Source organism: Dermochelys coriacea, chromosome 7 (assembly GCF_009764565.3).
Source record: "Dermochelys coriacea isolate rDerCor1 chromosome 7, rDerCor1.pri.v4, whole genome shotgun sequence".
NCBI lineage: Eukaryota > Metazoa > Chordata > Testudines > Dermochelyidae > Dermochelys > Dermochelys coriacea.
Genome location: NC_050074.1, coordinates 113,520,733 through 113,535,948, shown reverse-complemented (window position 1 = coordinate 113,535,948; position 15,216 = coordinate 113,520,733). Strand labels below are relative to the sequence as shown.

Here is a 15,216-nt window from a genome sequence, read left to right as displayed (position 1 = left end):
CTGAAACAGCTTAATGGGACTAAATCGGGGGGCCCAGATAATCTTCATCCAAGAATATTAAAGAAATTGGCACCTGAAATTGCAAGCCCATTAGCAAGAATTTTTAATGAATCTGTAAACTCAGGAATAGTACCGAATGATTGGAGAATTGCTAATCTAGTTCCTATTTTTAAGAAAGGAAAAAAAAGTGATCCGGGTAACTACAGGCCAGTTAGTTTGACATCTGTAGTATGCAAGGTCCTGGAAAAAATTTTGAAGGAGAAATTAGTTAAGGACATTGAAGTCAATGGTGAATGGGACAAAATACAACATGGTTTTACAAAAGGTAGATCGTGCCAAACCAACCTAATCTCCTTTTTTGAAAAAGTAACAGATTTTTTAGATAAAGGAAATGCAGTGGATCTAATTTACCTAGATTTCAGTAAGGCATTTGATACCGTGCCACATGGGGAATTATTAGTTAAATTGGAGAAGATGGGGATCAATATGAACATCAGAAGGTGGATAAGGAATTGGTTAAAGGGGAGACTGCAACGGGTCCTACTGAAAGGCGAACTGTCAGGTTGGAGGGAGGTTACCAGTGGAGTTCCTCAGGGATCGGTTTTGGGACCAATCTTATTTAATCTTTTTGTTACTGACCTTGGCACAAAAAGTGGGAGTGTGCTAATAAAGTTTGCAGATGATACAAAGCTGGGAGGTATTGCCAATTCGGAGAAGGATCGGGATATTATACAGGAGGATCTGGATGACCTTGTAAACTGGAGTAATAGTAATAGGATGAAATTTAATAGTGAGAAGTGTAAGGTTATGCATTTAGGGATTAATAACAAGAATTTTAGTTATAAGTTGGGGACGCATCAATTAGAAGTAACGGAAGAGGAGAAGGACCTTGGAGTATTGGTTGATCATAGGATGACTATGAGCTGCCAATGTGATATGGCTGTGAAAAAAGCTAATGCGGTTTTGGGATGCATCAGGAGAGGCATTTCCAGTAGGGATAAGGAGGTTTTAGTACCGTTATACAAGGCACTGGTGAGACCTCACCTAGAATACTGTGTGCAGTTCTGGTCTCCCATGTTTAAAAAGGATGAATTCAAACTGGAGCAGGTACAGAGAAGGGCTACTAGGATGATCCGAGGAATGGAAAACTTGTCTTATGAAAGGAGACTTAAGGAGCTTGGCTTGTTTAGCCTAACTAAAAGAAGATTGAGGGGAGATATGATTGCTCTCTATAAATATATCAGAGGGATAAATATAGGAGAGGGAGAGGAATTATTTAAGCTCAGCACCAATGTGGACACAAGAACAAATGGGTATAAACTGGCCACCAGGAAGTTTAGACTTGAAATCAGACGAAGGTTTTTAACCATCAGAGGAGTGAAGTTTTGGAATAACCTTCCAAGGGAAGCAGTGGGGGCAAAAGATCTATCTGGTTTTAAGATTCTACTCGATAAGTTTATGGAGGAGATGGTATGATGGGATAATGGGATTTTGGTAAGTAATTGATCTTTAAATATTCAGGGTAAATAGGCCAAATCCCCTGAGATGGGATATTAGATGGATGGGATCTGATTTACTATAGAAAACTCTTTCCTGGGTATCTGGCTGGTGAATCTTGCCCATGTGCTCAGGGTTTGGCTGATTGCCATGTTTGGGGTCGGGAGGGAGTTTTCCTCCAGGGCAGATTGGAGAGGCCCTGGAGGTTTTTTTGCCTTCCTCTGTAGCATGGGGCATGGTTGACTGGAGGGAGGCTTCTCTGCTCCTTGAAGTTTTGAACCATGATTTTAGGACTTCAATAGCTCAGACATGGGTGAGGTTTTTCATAGGAGTGGTGGGTGACATTCTGTGGCCTGCGCTGTGCAGGAGGTCGGACTAGATGATCAGAGTGGTCCCTTCTGACCTTAGTATCTATGAATCTATGAATCTAAATGTTACCAAATATAAGAAATGGTGGGGGAAATCACTGTTAGCTCCACTCTGAATGCAGTATGAAACTATTGATCTTAGGCCAAAAAAAGAAAAAAAGCATTGTTGTAGTTGACTGTTAACTAATTGTTTCATGTCCCTTTCATTCTGCTTTATAGAAAATATCTCCTTGGGTAGGTTTGCGCAAGATTAACATCTCTTACTGGGGATGGGATGACATGTCTCCTTTCACAAATACGACACTGCAGTGGCTTCCTGGAGAACCAAATGACTCTGGATTCTGTGCATATCTAGAAAGAGCAGAGGTGGCAGGGCTGAAAGCGAATCCATGCACCGCTAAGGCAGATGGTCTTGTCTGTGAAAAACCTGTTGGTGAGCAACCTCCCATACCAAAATGCTGCTTTTAAAATGGTTGAACAGACTGTTTGGCATTTTTGTGTTGTACAGAAAGAATGTGGGAAAAATTCTAGTAAATAGCTGCGGGAAAGTTTTGCCTTTAATGTTTAAAAGCAAGTGAAGCTTTTAATCTTGGAAAGCAAATGACGTTCTCAAAAGCAAAACGCTTTTCTTTGAGAGTTACCCCACCTGGCATAGTCTGCATATTACCAGTAGCTACATCAGAGAGTTCCAAGGCAAAATTAGTACCCTGATATTGGAGGTTTGTATAGAAAAGTTGCTGTTCACCTTTTGTGTTCAAGAAAGCTGATGCTGCTAAAGCATATTTCATATATGAATCTTGCTGATTAATAACAGATTCTCTATTTAAATTAATAACACAGAAGTTTAACTAAAACAGTTATTTTATTCATCTTTTCTCTGGGCAGTTTTTAAAGGACCCAGTTACCCCTTCCCATTATGGAAGCAGAAGGTAGTTGGAGGCTCTTTTAACAGTGTGTATAAACCCATGCTGAGAAGTTAGGAGACAAGTGGTTAACAGTCATCCTTGGGTAAGCAAATGTTTGGAAACTAACAAGACTGGTCTAGCTGTGGTGAATTACCTACACCGCTCTTACATTATAAGAAGGATGAACTGTTGTGAATTGGGGTCTGAGTCTAGTTTGAAAGACATATAAGAAGGAAATTATAATCAATAAGGGGACGAAGAATTTTTTTCTCTCTTTCTCTGAGAATCTTGAAGAGATAAAACATACTGTACTTTATGATTTTGCTTTTGCAATAAATCACACCACAGTGCTATCTAATCTCTAAGACCCCGATACAAATGCTTATGCAGATTCTTAATAGGAAGCACATGAGTAGTGCTGTTGTTTTCAGTGGGACTGCTCGCGTGTTTTAAAATTGAGGATTGGGACTTAAGTGTGCAGACACTCTCCTGGAGTTGCTGCAGTGCTGACTAGCTTGTCACAGATCCCAAGTTGCTAACACTTCTATTGAGATTCAAAATTTTCTTGTGACGGGAGAGGTTTTTCTTTATTTTACAAGAAAAAAGTCCAAAAATGTGAGTGAATTAATTTATTTACTACCACTGAAAAGGATGGCCCAATGGTTTGAGTCACAAGTTGGGAAACAGGACCTCCTAAATTCTAACCCTGCCTCTCCCACTAACTCTCTGGTGGTGGTCTTGGGTAAATTACTTGGCTAAGTTGCCTTCTCTGAATCTGTTTCTCCATCTATCAAATGCAGATGATAATATCTACCTGAGGATTAATTATATAAAAATTGTAAAGTGCTGTCAAAAAGAAATGATCTGTATATGTGCTAAGAGGCAGAGCATCCACAAGTAGTAATATTGTTAGTACATAACCATTAATGTTTAGTTTAAAAGAGACATTTGCATAGAAAGTAGTTCATTGTGTTAAAAAAAAACTTATAAAGGTCTTTGGAGGATGCAGAAAAACATTGCAAACACTTACCTAATAGTTAATATTAAAACCTTTTCCTAGCCCTGTCCTTCATGAAAAGGAGGAAAGGTCCGCAAGTTGTCTAAGATGATTGGTGACAGTGTAATGTGTGGTCATATGAGACTCTGTAGAGCAGGAGTTCTCAAACTTCATTGCACCGTGACCTCCTTCTGAAAACAAAAATTACTTCACGAGCCTAGGCAGTGGGGAACCAGAGCCTGAGCCAGAGGAGGGGGAGGGAGCCCAAGGGCTTCAGCTTCACATAGTGGGCCTGTACCCGGGGCCCTGCCACCTGGGGCTGAAGCCTTTGGGCTTGGGCTTCAGCGCTTGCCCGGGCGGTGGGGTTGGGCTTGGGTTTAGGCTTCAGCCTCGTATGGTGGTGCTTGGACTTCGGTTCCGGCCCCAGCTATTTTAATGCCAGCCCTGGTGACCGCATTAAAACGAGGTCACGGCCCACTTTGGGATCCCGACCTACAATTTGAGAACTGCTGCTGTAGAGGGAGCTCACTTATCCTTTTGGAAAGGAAGTCAATATAATTCAGCATTTTTCATATGATGAAATGCAAATGGTTAAAATTTACAGGTTGCCCCAAAGATTACAGGATGAACAAAGTTTATAGAGATGAAAGTGATCCTAATATATATCTTCTTTCTGTTGTTGTCTTTTTTCCCCTCCTTTTGAGTTTGCTAATGTAGTAGAAAGCCTTGTGTACAAACTAACATAAAAGGCATTTAGAAGTATTTAATTTTTTATTGTGCACTCATATATAAAGAAGGTTTTTGGTGTCAAAATTCTCAAAGTTGTTAACTTCCATAAAAAAAACATTCATTCCAACAATCCTCTGGCTGTCTTATGCACAACTTGTAGTATTTCAAATAGCAGTGTAATTACACAGTAAATTTGCATTTTGTTGCTACTGCTGACTGAGTCTGTTTCCTATTGTTTCTGTTCCTCATGCTGCTGTTTTGTAGTAATAAATATTGTACTCTGTTATATTTCTCTCTATCAAAGAATAAACAGATGTGGCACGGTGTAATGACGTGTTAAATAACTGAAGAATACAGATGACAAACTGTTAGAGTATTTTCCAAGTTTAGCATCAGAATCTCCATCTGTTATTGATGCAAATTTTATTTGCTATTGAACTGTTTCAGCAGATGTGGAGGTCAAGAAAATTCAGGACTTCTGGGATTCTCTTTTAAAGTTCCATCACATTTTTTAAAATTTTTTTCACAGTAAAAGATTGTTTATGATTATAGCAAGCTGTGGCTCAAATTTATGCCTAGTGGGACAAAGCCTGAAGTCCTTACTCAGTTTTTACTTGTCTTTACTCTCTTAAAACATTGGGAGTTTTTGTCTTATTAAGGGCTGAGGAAGAACTTGAGGATTAAGTTTATTTTCTATAAAGCTGTTTATCAGTATAATCAATAATACACAAAGTACATAATAGCTGTGTGGGGTTAGTCAACATTTATTCAGGAATGCTGTGAAAATCCCTTTTATAATAGAAAAATATTACTCTACCAATATTGTTATGTACTGGTCTTAGTTAAGAATTACTATGCTCGTGTTGATGCACATGTTACAGCTTTATTTGTAATCAAAAGAAAATGCAACAGAAAAACATACAAGTAATTTTTATTTAGAATATAACTTTTCAGAGATTACACATACCATAACTGAGAGACAAATATTGTCTGCAGTAAAAACCTCTTATACATTAAATACTATTTTCCTTGTTATTTTCTCTTTGAATTTGTATTGAGTGCTAATGTATACACCAGGGGGCAGATGTTCATTTGGCAACTCTCACTCTCAGATAAGATGCAGAATGTTTAAGGGAAAATATATCACTAGTGAAGTAAATAACTATGGTTTGTGGTTATTCACTATTTTACTAACCAGAGCGACAGAACAAGAAGGTCATAGATTGCTACACTTTAACGAGGTGTAAGCTGGGTGCCACTGGTTTCCACCCCTGCTTCCCTTGCAAATCAGTCAGGGACACCTCAGGTTGATGCAAACACCAGTGCTCTTTATTTATAGCTGTTTCCCACCACCATCTTACTATCTATGTACAGGTTTTTCATAGCCAAACTTCGCCAGAAGCAGGCCTGGCCAGCTGCAGACTAGAGGGCCCCACCCCTCTCTGTGCCTGGCCTTTCTCTTCCCTCATCGTCCTCTGACTGACTTCCTGCCAGCCTTTATAGTCTCAGGCTAATTAGACTGGCAGCTATTTCTCATTGCCAGGCAGGCACAGAGCTCTTCAACCAGCCCTAATCCATTCCCCTTGATTGGGGCTGGAGTTGTAGGGGGCTGATAAAGCCCTCCTTACTCAGCACCCTGTCACACACACCTATTACAGTAGCCCTGCAGTCATATTTATATAATGCATGTGCTCATAACTAAATTGGCGTTATTGAATAATTAATGCTAAACTTACTAATGCAGTATATAAGAAAATTCTTCTAATCACTTTTAGATGAAGTATTTTGGAGATATAATGTGACTTAAGATAACTACACAAACAGTAGGGTAATTTTTGTAAAAAGCCATTTGTATTTGCATACTGTACTGTGAGTGTGACTGAAATTGTTCACAAATAAACCAGGAGGCAATCAGTTTTATTTTAACACTCTTTAATATTACATAATGCTAAAACAATTGGAATTGAACTTGTGTTAAATGAATAAACTCTTTCTGCTTTTTTTCTAGTTAGTCCTAATCAAAATGCTAGACCTTGCAAAAAACCATGTTCCCTGAGAACAACATGTTCCAACTGCACAAGCAATGCCATGGAGTGTATGTGGTGTAGCAGTACAAAACGATGCGTTGACTCAAATGCCTATATAATCTCCTTTCCGTATGGACAGTGCCTAGAATGGCAAACTGCTACCTGCTCTCGTAAGTATTATAATGAATGAACATTGTTAATTATAACACAATTATTTTATAGAAGCACAAACATTTGAGTAAGATTCACTAGGTACAGGAAAGAAAGAACAGATCATTTCAGCTGTCATCATAGCCCATTAATATCAGCAATGGATAACTTGTTTCATATTATATGGATGCAGATAATATAAATAAGTTTTGACAGAGGAAATACTCGTTGGATTTGTAGAAGAGCCAATAAATAATTTATTATTTTAATATATTCCTATTTGCACTGTATTTACATGAGTAGCACATTACTATTGTGTCAAATTAAACTGATGTCCAAGGAAGAAAATTAAAGACTGGTAAAATTAAGACCAAAAAGTTATAAAACATGAGTTAATCAGAAATCAGGTTATTTAAAAAGATCAGTTGAATTCCTCAACTGGTACTTTTAGGACCCTGATGTATTTTGTTAGAGAAAGAACAAAAGAAGTCTTTTTTCTCATCCAATGAGAGTGCAGCTATTCAATAACTGTAAAAAAAGGCTAATCCCAACCTGCTTGAAAAACAAACTCTCTTGGTTTTGCTTCATCATTTATTGCTTGTAAATGTGAATTCATTACTCCTGGGGAATTGTATTTTGTCTCACTCCATGAGAAAAGTAAGCATTGAGTTCTCATATGGGGTAGCAGATTGGTGGCTAGGAGCCATGAAAAACTTTCCCCCTGTGTGATTGGTGAGTCCAAATCCCAATAGTTCACAGACTGGTCATTCCCTCCTTTTGAGAATAAAAAGCATATGGTTTCCTACTTCATCAAGAAGAAAGGACACTAGCAAGGTACCCCATTCAGTTTATGGTAGAGGCAGTGATTTCAGCAGGAGTCAATCAGATGAGTCTTCAGTGGCAGAAGAAGCCCCATCAGTGGACCTTTTTTCCTCCAGTGTCAGGTAGTCATAACTTTCTCCTGAATCTGTGGGTGCATGCATCAGACACTGGCCCTGGGTGGCTTCATTGTCTGATTGGTCCAATCAGCAAAGCCCATAATCCTGTGGACAGTGAGACAGCAGTTTGTGGTCGATATGTTCTGACTTCCACAACTCAGTACCCTTGGCAGGCAAGTAGGCATTCAGTCTGGAAGGAAGAAAAATAATAGCAGGAAGATGGTAACAGGAGGAGCCATCCTAGACCACGTAGCCCTCCGTAATGGTGCAGCTCTAGAGGTGCATGGAGGTGAATTATTGGATGAGTGCTGTCAGTGGAGGACAGTCTGGATCCCAATGCCCTGGACTGGATGGGGTGGGTGATAGAGTTTTTCTCCAGCTGGCAGATTCTCTCCCACTCATGGGGACACATATGCAGCAAGCCTAGAAGATACAGAATGGAGCAGCAGCACAGCTATTTACTGAGTAGCAGCTTGGAGGTAGTGCAGAGTGCTAAAAGTTGGAGCAGCAAGCACAAACTTCTTGGACCACTCTGAAATACAGACATCAAAGAGTACTGCTAGGAGAGAAAGAAACAGGGGTGAAAGTAATTTAAAAGTCTTACCAGTACGGGGGTCTGGCTCCAGGCCCATGGAAGGGGTGAGGCCTTAGGCGGACGGGGTGGGGCTGGGGGTAACACTTCCCCAGCCAGCCCTTCAGCGCTGCCCGCCCGCGCTGCTTGTCTGCTCCGCCCCAGGCTCTGGTGGCTGCGGCCAGAGCCCCGGGCCCTTTAAATTGTCAGGCCACGGGACAACTGGCCCTTTTGCACCCCCCTCGACCCCCAAGTGGCCTAGGGTGGGGGGCAAAAGGGGCAGCGATGTTAAAGCACTGCTGCGGCAACGTTTAAGGAGGGTCCTTTAATGTCAGCTGTGTACGGGCCCATACTGGCGGCCACTTCTTACTGGCCCACAGTACCGGCCCACTTTCACTTCTGAAAAGAAATATCAATAGTGCCATGCAAAGCCCCTCCTGCGATATTACACTGAAGATTGAACAGCTAGACTAGTTGAGTAGTCCACCATTCAGGGTCATAAATTTCTCAGTGTAAATTCTTCAGTGTAATGGCCAATCCATCTGGGGCTACGATGGGCTAATAGCCTCTGATTGCTCCCCTTGAGATTGCAGGTTGCACCCTGAGCTTCCTAGTGGCTAGCAATGTCATTAGCATTATGGACAATACCTCTTCATGGGAGTACAGGCTCTTAGGGTTTTGCTCTTCATCTTCCAATAATCCTCAGTGTCGGCAGTGCTTAATTTGTGCCAGGGCTGAGCCCCAGCTCCGCCACACTTGGCAGTTCATAGCCCTGACACTTCTGGGCTTGCTGCATAAATTATGAAAGTGAAAAAATTGCTTGAGCCCGGCTATTAATTATTTAAGCCTCGGCACCTCTTTCATTACAAATTAATCACTGTGTGTTGGGCAGTATTTTCCAATGCGTGGGGGCATTCCCTGGTCAGAGGAGAGACTCCAAGGATGCGAGGGGCATCAGGGTTGCAGCATGGTCATGATTGGTTTCATTTTCCTAATGGGTGACAGTGTTCAAAAGTTTCAGAAACAGTGGTGTACGGGACAAGAAATGAAGTGGCCTGGTACTGATTGCAGGCTAGACAGTCGAGATTGTTATGATGGTTGGAGAGAACTGGGAGAAGCTAGTGTCTGGACTGTATTCAGGGCTGGGTGGTAGGTGATATGGGTTTTCTGGCCACAAAATAAACTATATGTATGATAGCATGAGAGGTGTTTGTGAGTGAGAGTGCAGATAATTCGATGATTGCTTCCTCATACTGGCAAGCATTTTCTGATGAATGCAGTTCATCTCTTTTTATATATCAAGACATGATATAGAGTAAGTGACATATAAGGAGGGGTTTTCCAGAATCCATTTGGCAGGGTTCAAGATATTGAACATCAGATGGACCTTGTTTCAGAGTTGTGGCTAGATTATTTTTCTATTCCGTCAGATCCTACATATAGATGCAAACAGTAGCTTTCTGCTTCCCCATGAATCCCAGAGGACAATGGTAAGGTAAAAGATGGTGTGCTTGGAGTATGAAAGGGGCCATTGACTTCATCGCATTTGAAGGTTGAAGCTTGAATGTTCTGCATGTAGTTGGCTACACTGTGCCTGTGTGTTACATGGGAGGAGAGAGACAAAAAGAAAGGAAATAGGTGAGCAAAGGCACAGGTGGTCTATCAGCTAATAGTAGGGCTAAGGACACTGGGATCTGCAAAAAAGGCTGCACCCCCAATTTAATTGAAGTTCTTTCATTATCAGTTATCTTCATAATATATAGTGAGTGAGTATATTGTGTGCCTGAGCTTGTACATTTCAATGACAATTTTTTAAAGTTGAAATAATATTATTAAAGCAGGAAATGGGCTAGGAAAGAGGTGGGAACCAGTGCAGGAGGCAAAGGGCCTCTGCATAAGAGATATTGGTCTCCAATCTCCAGCCATATGGGAGGTGCAAGTAGGCCTTGCTATGGAAGACTTAATAGGAAACTGCATTAATGTGCACTTTGTTATCACTTATGAGTGAGTAGCCTGTGTAGGGATTGATAATGCTGTAAATATGCAAAATTTAAAATACTCCATTATCTGGAGACTTCTGTCTTACAACAATCCAGAAAAGTATTTTTTTTCTTTTAAAAAAAGAAATTTTAATTAAAATCCATAAGACAGTGACTGAAAATTCAGAAATAAAATTGACATCCCTAACATTGCAAAAGTTGTACCTTTGTTTTAAAAATGGCACGAGTTAGGAGTGAAGAGTCAGTCTTGACCACACACTTCCTGTTTTTTGTTGGTTTGTGTCAAACCTTGTATATTATTCAAGTGTATTTTTTTTTGCATTTATCTGAACTCCATACCACTTCTGTTTGTGCAGGGACAACAAAAGCACTGTGTTTAATTTAGTTGTAATTCGAGGCAGGTCTATAAAATTTTATATTAAATAAACATAATGTTATTTGCCATATATCAGTTCAATATCATATAGAAGTAGCTTTCTCTGAAATTGTATTTTCCTTTTAGCCAATAAAAAAAATTCAGTTTCCATAAGCAGGCATTTTATCGGACTTAAAGTATTTGAAAGTTTGAGTGTAAAACAAGAAAACGAATATCTAAATCAGACCTTGTTTTCAGTCTAATTAATTTGAAAATTAAGGTAGATAGATTTAATATTATTGCTAAAAGGTGCATTTTAATGAGATATTAATATAAATGAGTTTATTCACTTGTTAAAATATTATTTTTATTTAATCTTGTTGCTTGTTTGTTCACAGAAAGGTATGTAACAATAGCTTAACAAAGAAAAGCATTCACACTTTATTACTTTTGTCATGACTCATAGATGAATATTTGAACATTTTTATCTGTTCTGCACCAGTAGGCTACTTGACACACACATTCATGGTTTAAACACCAGAAAATATCACACTGAATGAGTGGATATGAGAAATGCATATTTATTTTCACAGATTGGAAAAGAAATGAAGAACACTTTTTTTTTGTGATGACATCTAGTCATTTTAAGAACTGATTGGCAGAAAATGTCATTCCACTCATCACCATCACTTAAAGCCGTTACAATTTGAGAATGGATTGCTGGTGGCAAATACTCATAACACACCAATAAATGTCCTGAGAAGAGTTCCTCCACCTTGAATATAAATCTCCTTTTCTGACCTACAGTACCATTTTCAGTTTTACAAATTAGTACACCTATAAAGAACATCTAAGGTTTTTCATTGTTGACTCCTTCCTTCTCTCCCACAGAACCCGAAACCCCAAGGACAGCCTTTGTGCATGATGGTTCTTGTTCTGTGCTGCCCCTCTAATGGAATCCTGAAAGTGGATCATCTGTTATTCCTGCATGGACTTAAGCATTTATTAGAGATTGGTGTTCTATAGATTTCTATTACTCCTCCCTCTTCCTGCATTAAAGAGAAAAGGGGGGCCCCATTCTGGCAGCCCTTTCTCTGAGGGGAAAAAACCCCTTCCGTTGCTGTCAGTGGACGTGCAGGCTTACCAGTTTGACCACAGAGAGATAAAGGGCATATTGTCTTCTCCATAGATAATATACAATTCTGTCCTTGTATTTATAATATCACTTCACTGAAGTTGTGAATCGAAAAAAACACTGGATGTCTGCCAACAAATTTATGGCCAGCTTTTTAGTCTTTCTCCCCCAGACAGTGAACACTACTTTTTCTACTGTTGGTAATGATTTGAAATGTATTCATTTAATATTAGTGGAGTGTGGCACCGTGCCTTAATAGTTGGCTTTGCATTACTTTTAGCATTCCTGCTGATTTCAGAGGACACTGTATCCTTTTAATGTCAGTGATGGCAAAATAAACTAACATCCACAAAAATAAACTAGGCTTAAACTGCAGAGTCTGCTTAAAAAGAGGTCCCTGAAAAACATACATTTGTACAGGAGTTACTTCTGAAACCATGTACATAGAAGGGCCCTGTGAAACAATATGTCAGTCTTCTCTAGAAATTTTGTAGTGGTATTTAATATTTATAATGGATTTCTGCATCTATATTAAATTCTGTTTGTTTCCCACCAATTCCCAACCTTTCTTTGTCTCATTTACGTGTTTTCTCCTGCCTGACACCTGCACTGCAACTCTGTCTTCCATGTTGCTTGTGTGTACAGTACTAGCGTGGTGGGCAATCAATGTTTGATGGAATTCCAGGCTCTAATCTAATAGAAATATTAATGATAATATATTAGCATAGCATCCAGAGGCCCCAATAGGGATTATAACCACATTGTACTTGGCACTGTAGCTATACACAAATACTGAATCACTCCCCTGAATAGATTAGTTTTAGAGGATTATTAATTTTAGAATATAAGTATATAATTTTATGTACATATTTCCAGACAAAAACTATGTTAAAATGAAGTTAGTTAATAAAATATATTTTAAATTATACACACAAAATTTAAAATGTAGGGTAATATACATTGCAGGGATGTTATAGTTATCCCCAAACTAAGCATTGTAAACCTAGGAAATTCAGAGTTAAGGTTAAACTTAAAAGAAATCCAAGCACGTTAAAGTATGGAAATGAACAGTTAGGGTGCGCTTACAACTGTATCTCTGCCCAGTAGTGACAGATTGCAGTAACTACAGGATTATGATTAGGGCAGTTTAGTGTTTGTGGACCGAGATTAGAAGAAATGATTTTTTTTAAAGATGCATTTGATTTTTTTCCACCTCTGATCATGAGGAGGTAAAAATGCTCCAAAGTAATGAGATCACAGGAATATTGGAAACACTATTTTTCATAACTGGAGGTTTATTTGTCACCAGAGGCTGGTGTCTAAAAATATTTTCCTTCAGAGAAACTCATGAGGAGCTGTCTTCTTTTAAAATGTCTACAACTTCCTATTGTTCTCACTAGATACACTCTTTCAAAATGGTTATTGCCTCCCATTACTTACAATGAGAGTGAAGCCAGTAGCCACACGTTTAAGAACAGTCATACTACAAATACTAAAAAATAATAATTAGCAATCAGTTGTCTCAATCCCATTGAAATCAATGGGAGGCGACACCCTTTTGAAAGAGGGCAGTTCCATTTGGAATTCTCTATAATATACTTATACTTGTTGAAGGAGACATTTTTAGCTATGAAGAAACGTGGAAAAAATTGCGATTAGCCATTGTTTTCAAATATAGGCAATACATGAAATTTCGGTAATTTTTAGTTACAATATAAGGGAAACTGAAGCATTTATGTTTCATTGTTAAGAAAATTCAGGACCAAAAAATATTCTGGTGCTGCACGTAATTCCTTAAAAGAACCATTTTAAAAATGAATTTTAACTAAGAGACCAATTAACCAGCTTACTTGTAAAATTCATTCTGCCCTTGAATAAGTGCTGTAATTTTTTGGGGGAGCATACTCTGTATTCATATGTAAGAAAGTGGGAGTATTCCTACTTTTATGTGCAAAACAGACTCATCTTTAACTATGGAGCTGTGAGCAGTGCTTCCCTTAATATATTTTAGAATTTAAAAAAATGATTATCAAAAGAGAAGTGCCTATGTTTTTCTGAGTAAATAAATAATATAAATTGCAATAGGAAAAGAACTTCTGATCCATGCACCTCTCATCCCACTGACTTTATATCCCATTCAGTTCCACAGCACAGTGAGGGGTCCGTTGAAAAGTTAATGAAGCCGCTTCGCATCATGTTACCATTTAAACAGTTTCCCCGATGAGTTGGCTTTGGACAGATCTGATGCTGCTTTCTCTTTTCAGTCTCCCCACATGTAGATCCCTGATCCTTTGGAGTCCAGGGTTGTGGGAGGTTCATGCTTTGAGGGACAGTAACCACATCCACAATTTTAAGCTTATTTGATCTTGACCTCAAGACATATTCCCTTTTTCCCCTTGAAAAGGAGCTTGTAGTTAGCATGAAAAATTAAATTATTTTAAATCCCTTGGAATCCTCATTACTGTTTTTCCACTTTTACTGTTATTCAAGCTAATAATAAATGAGAGGATTAAGCAGCTGTTTTCTAGTAGGTGCAGTATTGTCTGTCTCTCAGAAGTAAATTATCTATATTGAACCTATGTTCCATATGTCTATAACACTTGTATAGTGTACTGATTTTTTTTTCTTTTACATGACCTATTTATTTTAGTTTCCTATCATCCTCTCATTATTAGCAAGAGATTGTAGAACTTACTGTGTAGGGATTTGTGCTGTATTCATTCTCCATCCTTTGTCTCCCTCCATCCCCCCATGTTTACATGTTTAAAACATTATCTTATTAAAATAAACCCACTGTAGCCTCTATATCTATGGAAAACTATTACCAAAAATAGTTTCTAAAATAACAAACTAACAGAAGGCAGCCCACATGAAACAAACTACTAAGGCAACTTCAGGTAGGGGGAAAGCCTGCATAAATAGATTAACCTTGCTGTATGTTCTGAAGGTCAAGAAACTCAGGCCAAGTTGACATCAATGAGAAGTAATTCAGAGTCAAGGGCTCTCCCTGCTTGAGGACACCATGACTGTTAACTCCTTTTTGCCCAGAACTGAAACCTGAGGCCCATACGGCAAATGTGTCCCAGTGAATCTAAACTTGATCAGTGTGTGTATCTGCTAGCATTTTGTTTTTAATATTTTGAGTTCTCAGGAGCCCAGCCCCAGCTCTTTAGCAATTCATGACTTTCTCTAGCAGTACTCTCCTACTTTTGACTCCTAGTCCTCACAAACTCTGAGTTCTCAACCTTTTTTCTCTCCCCACAGCTGGAAGTAGTTATAATTAAATGTCCCTAGCACCTTCAGCTGGGGTCACTAATTATCAGTGGGTTGCAAGCAAGACTGATCTCAGGTGCCTTTGCCAGCCTGTGACAAGAAGTCTTCAATGGAACAGGCTGTAGATTCCTGTGAGGGGTTTCTGCAAATTTCTCAGGTGAACAGTTTGTGATTCAAGCCAGGACTAAAGTCAGACAAATGGGAAGCTCACTTAGCCTGTTAATTCATTTGAAATCATTTATGAAGTGACAGTTTTCATTTGAGACAGTTA

The 15,216-nt window shown here is 39.0% G+C and overlaps 1 protein-coding gene across 4 annotated transcripts in view; it reads left to right on the top strand.

Moving 5' to 3' along the window:
* The window catches only part of ATRNL1 (attractin like 1), a 1,048,037-nt gene that overhangs the window by 330,238 nt on the left and 702,583 nt on the right, over positions 1–15,216 (top strand). For all 4 annotated transcript variants that reach the window (XM_043518640.1, XM_038411471.2, XM_043518642.1 and 1 more), the window contains 2 exons: positions 2,085–2,298; positions 6,505–6,693. In XM_043518640.1, the coding sequence (XP_043374575.1) occupies positions 2,085–2,298; positions 6,505–6,693 (403 nt within the window). The remainder of the gene's footprint in view (positions 1–2,084; positions 2,299–6,504; positions 6,694–15,216) is intronic.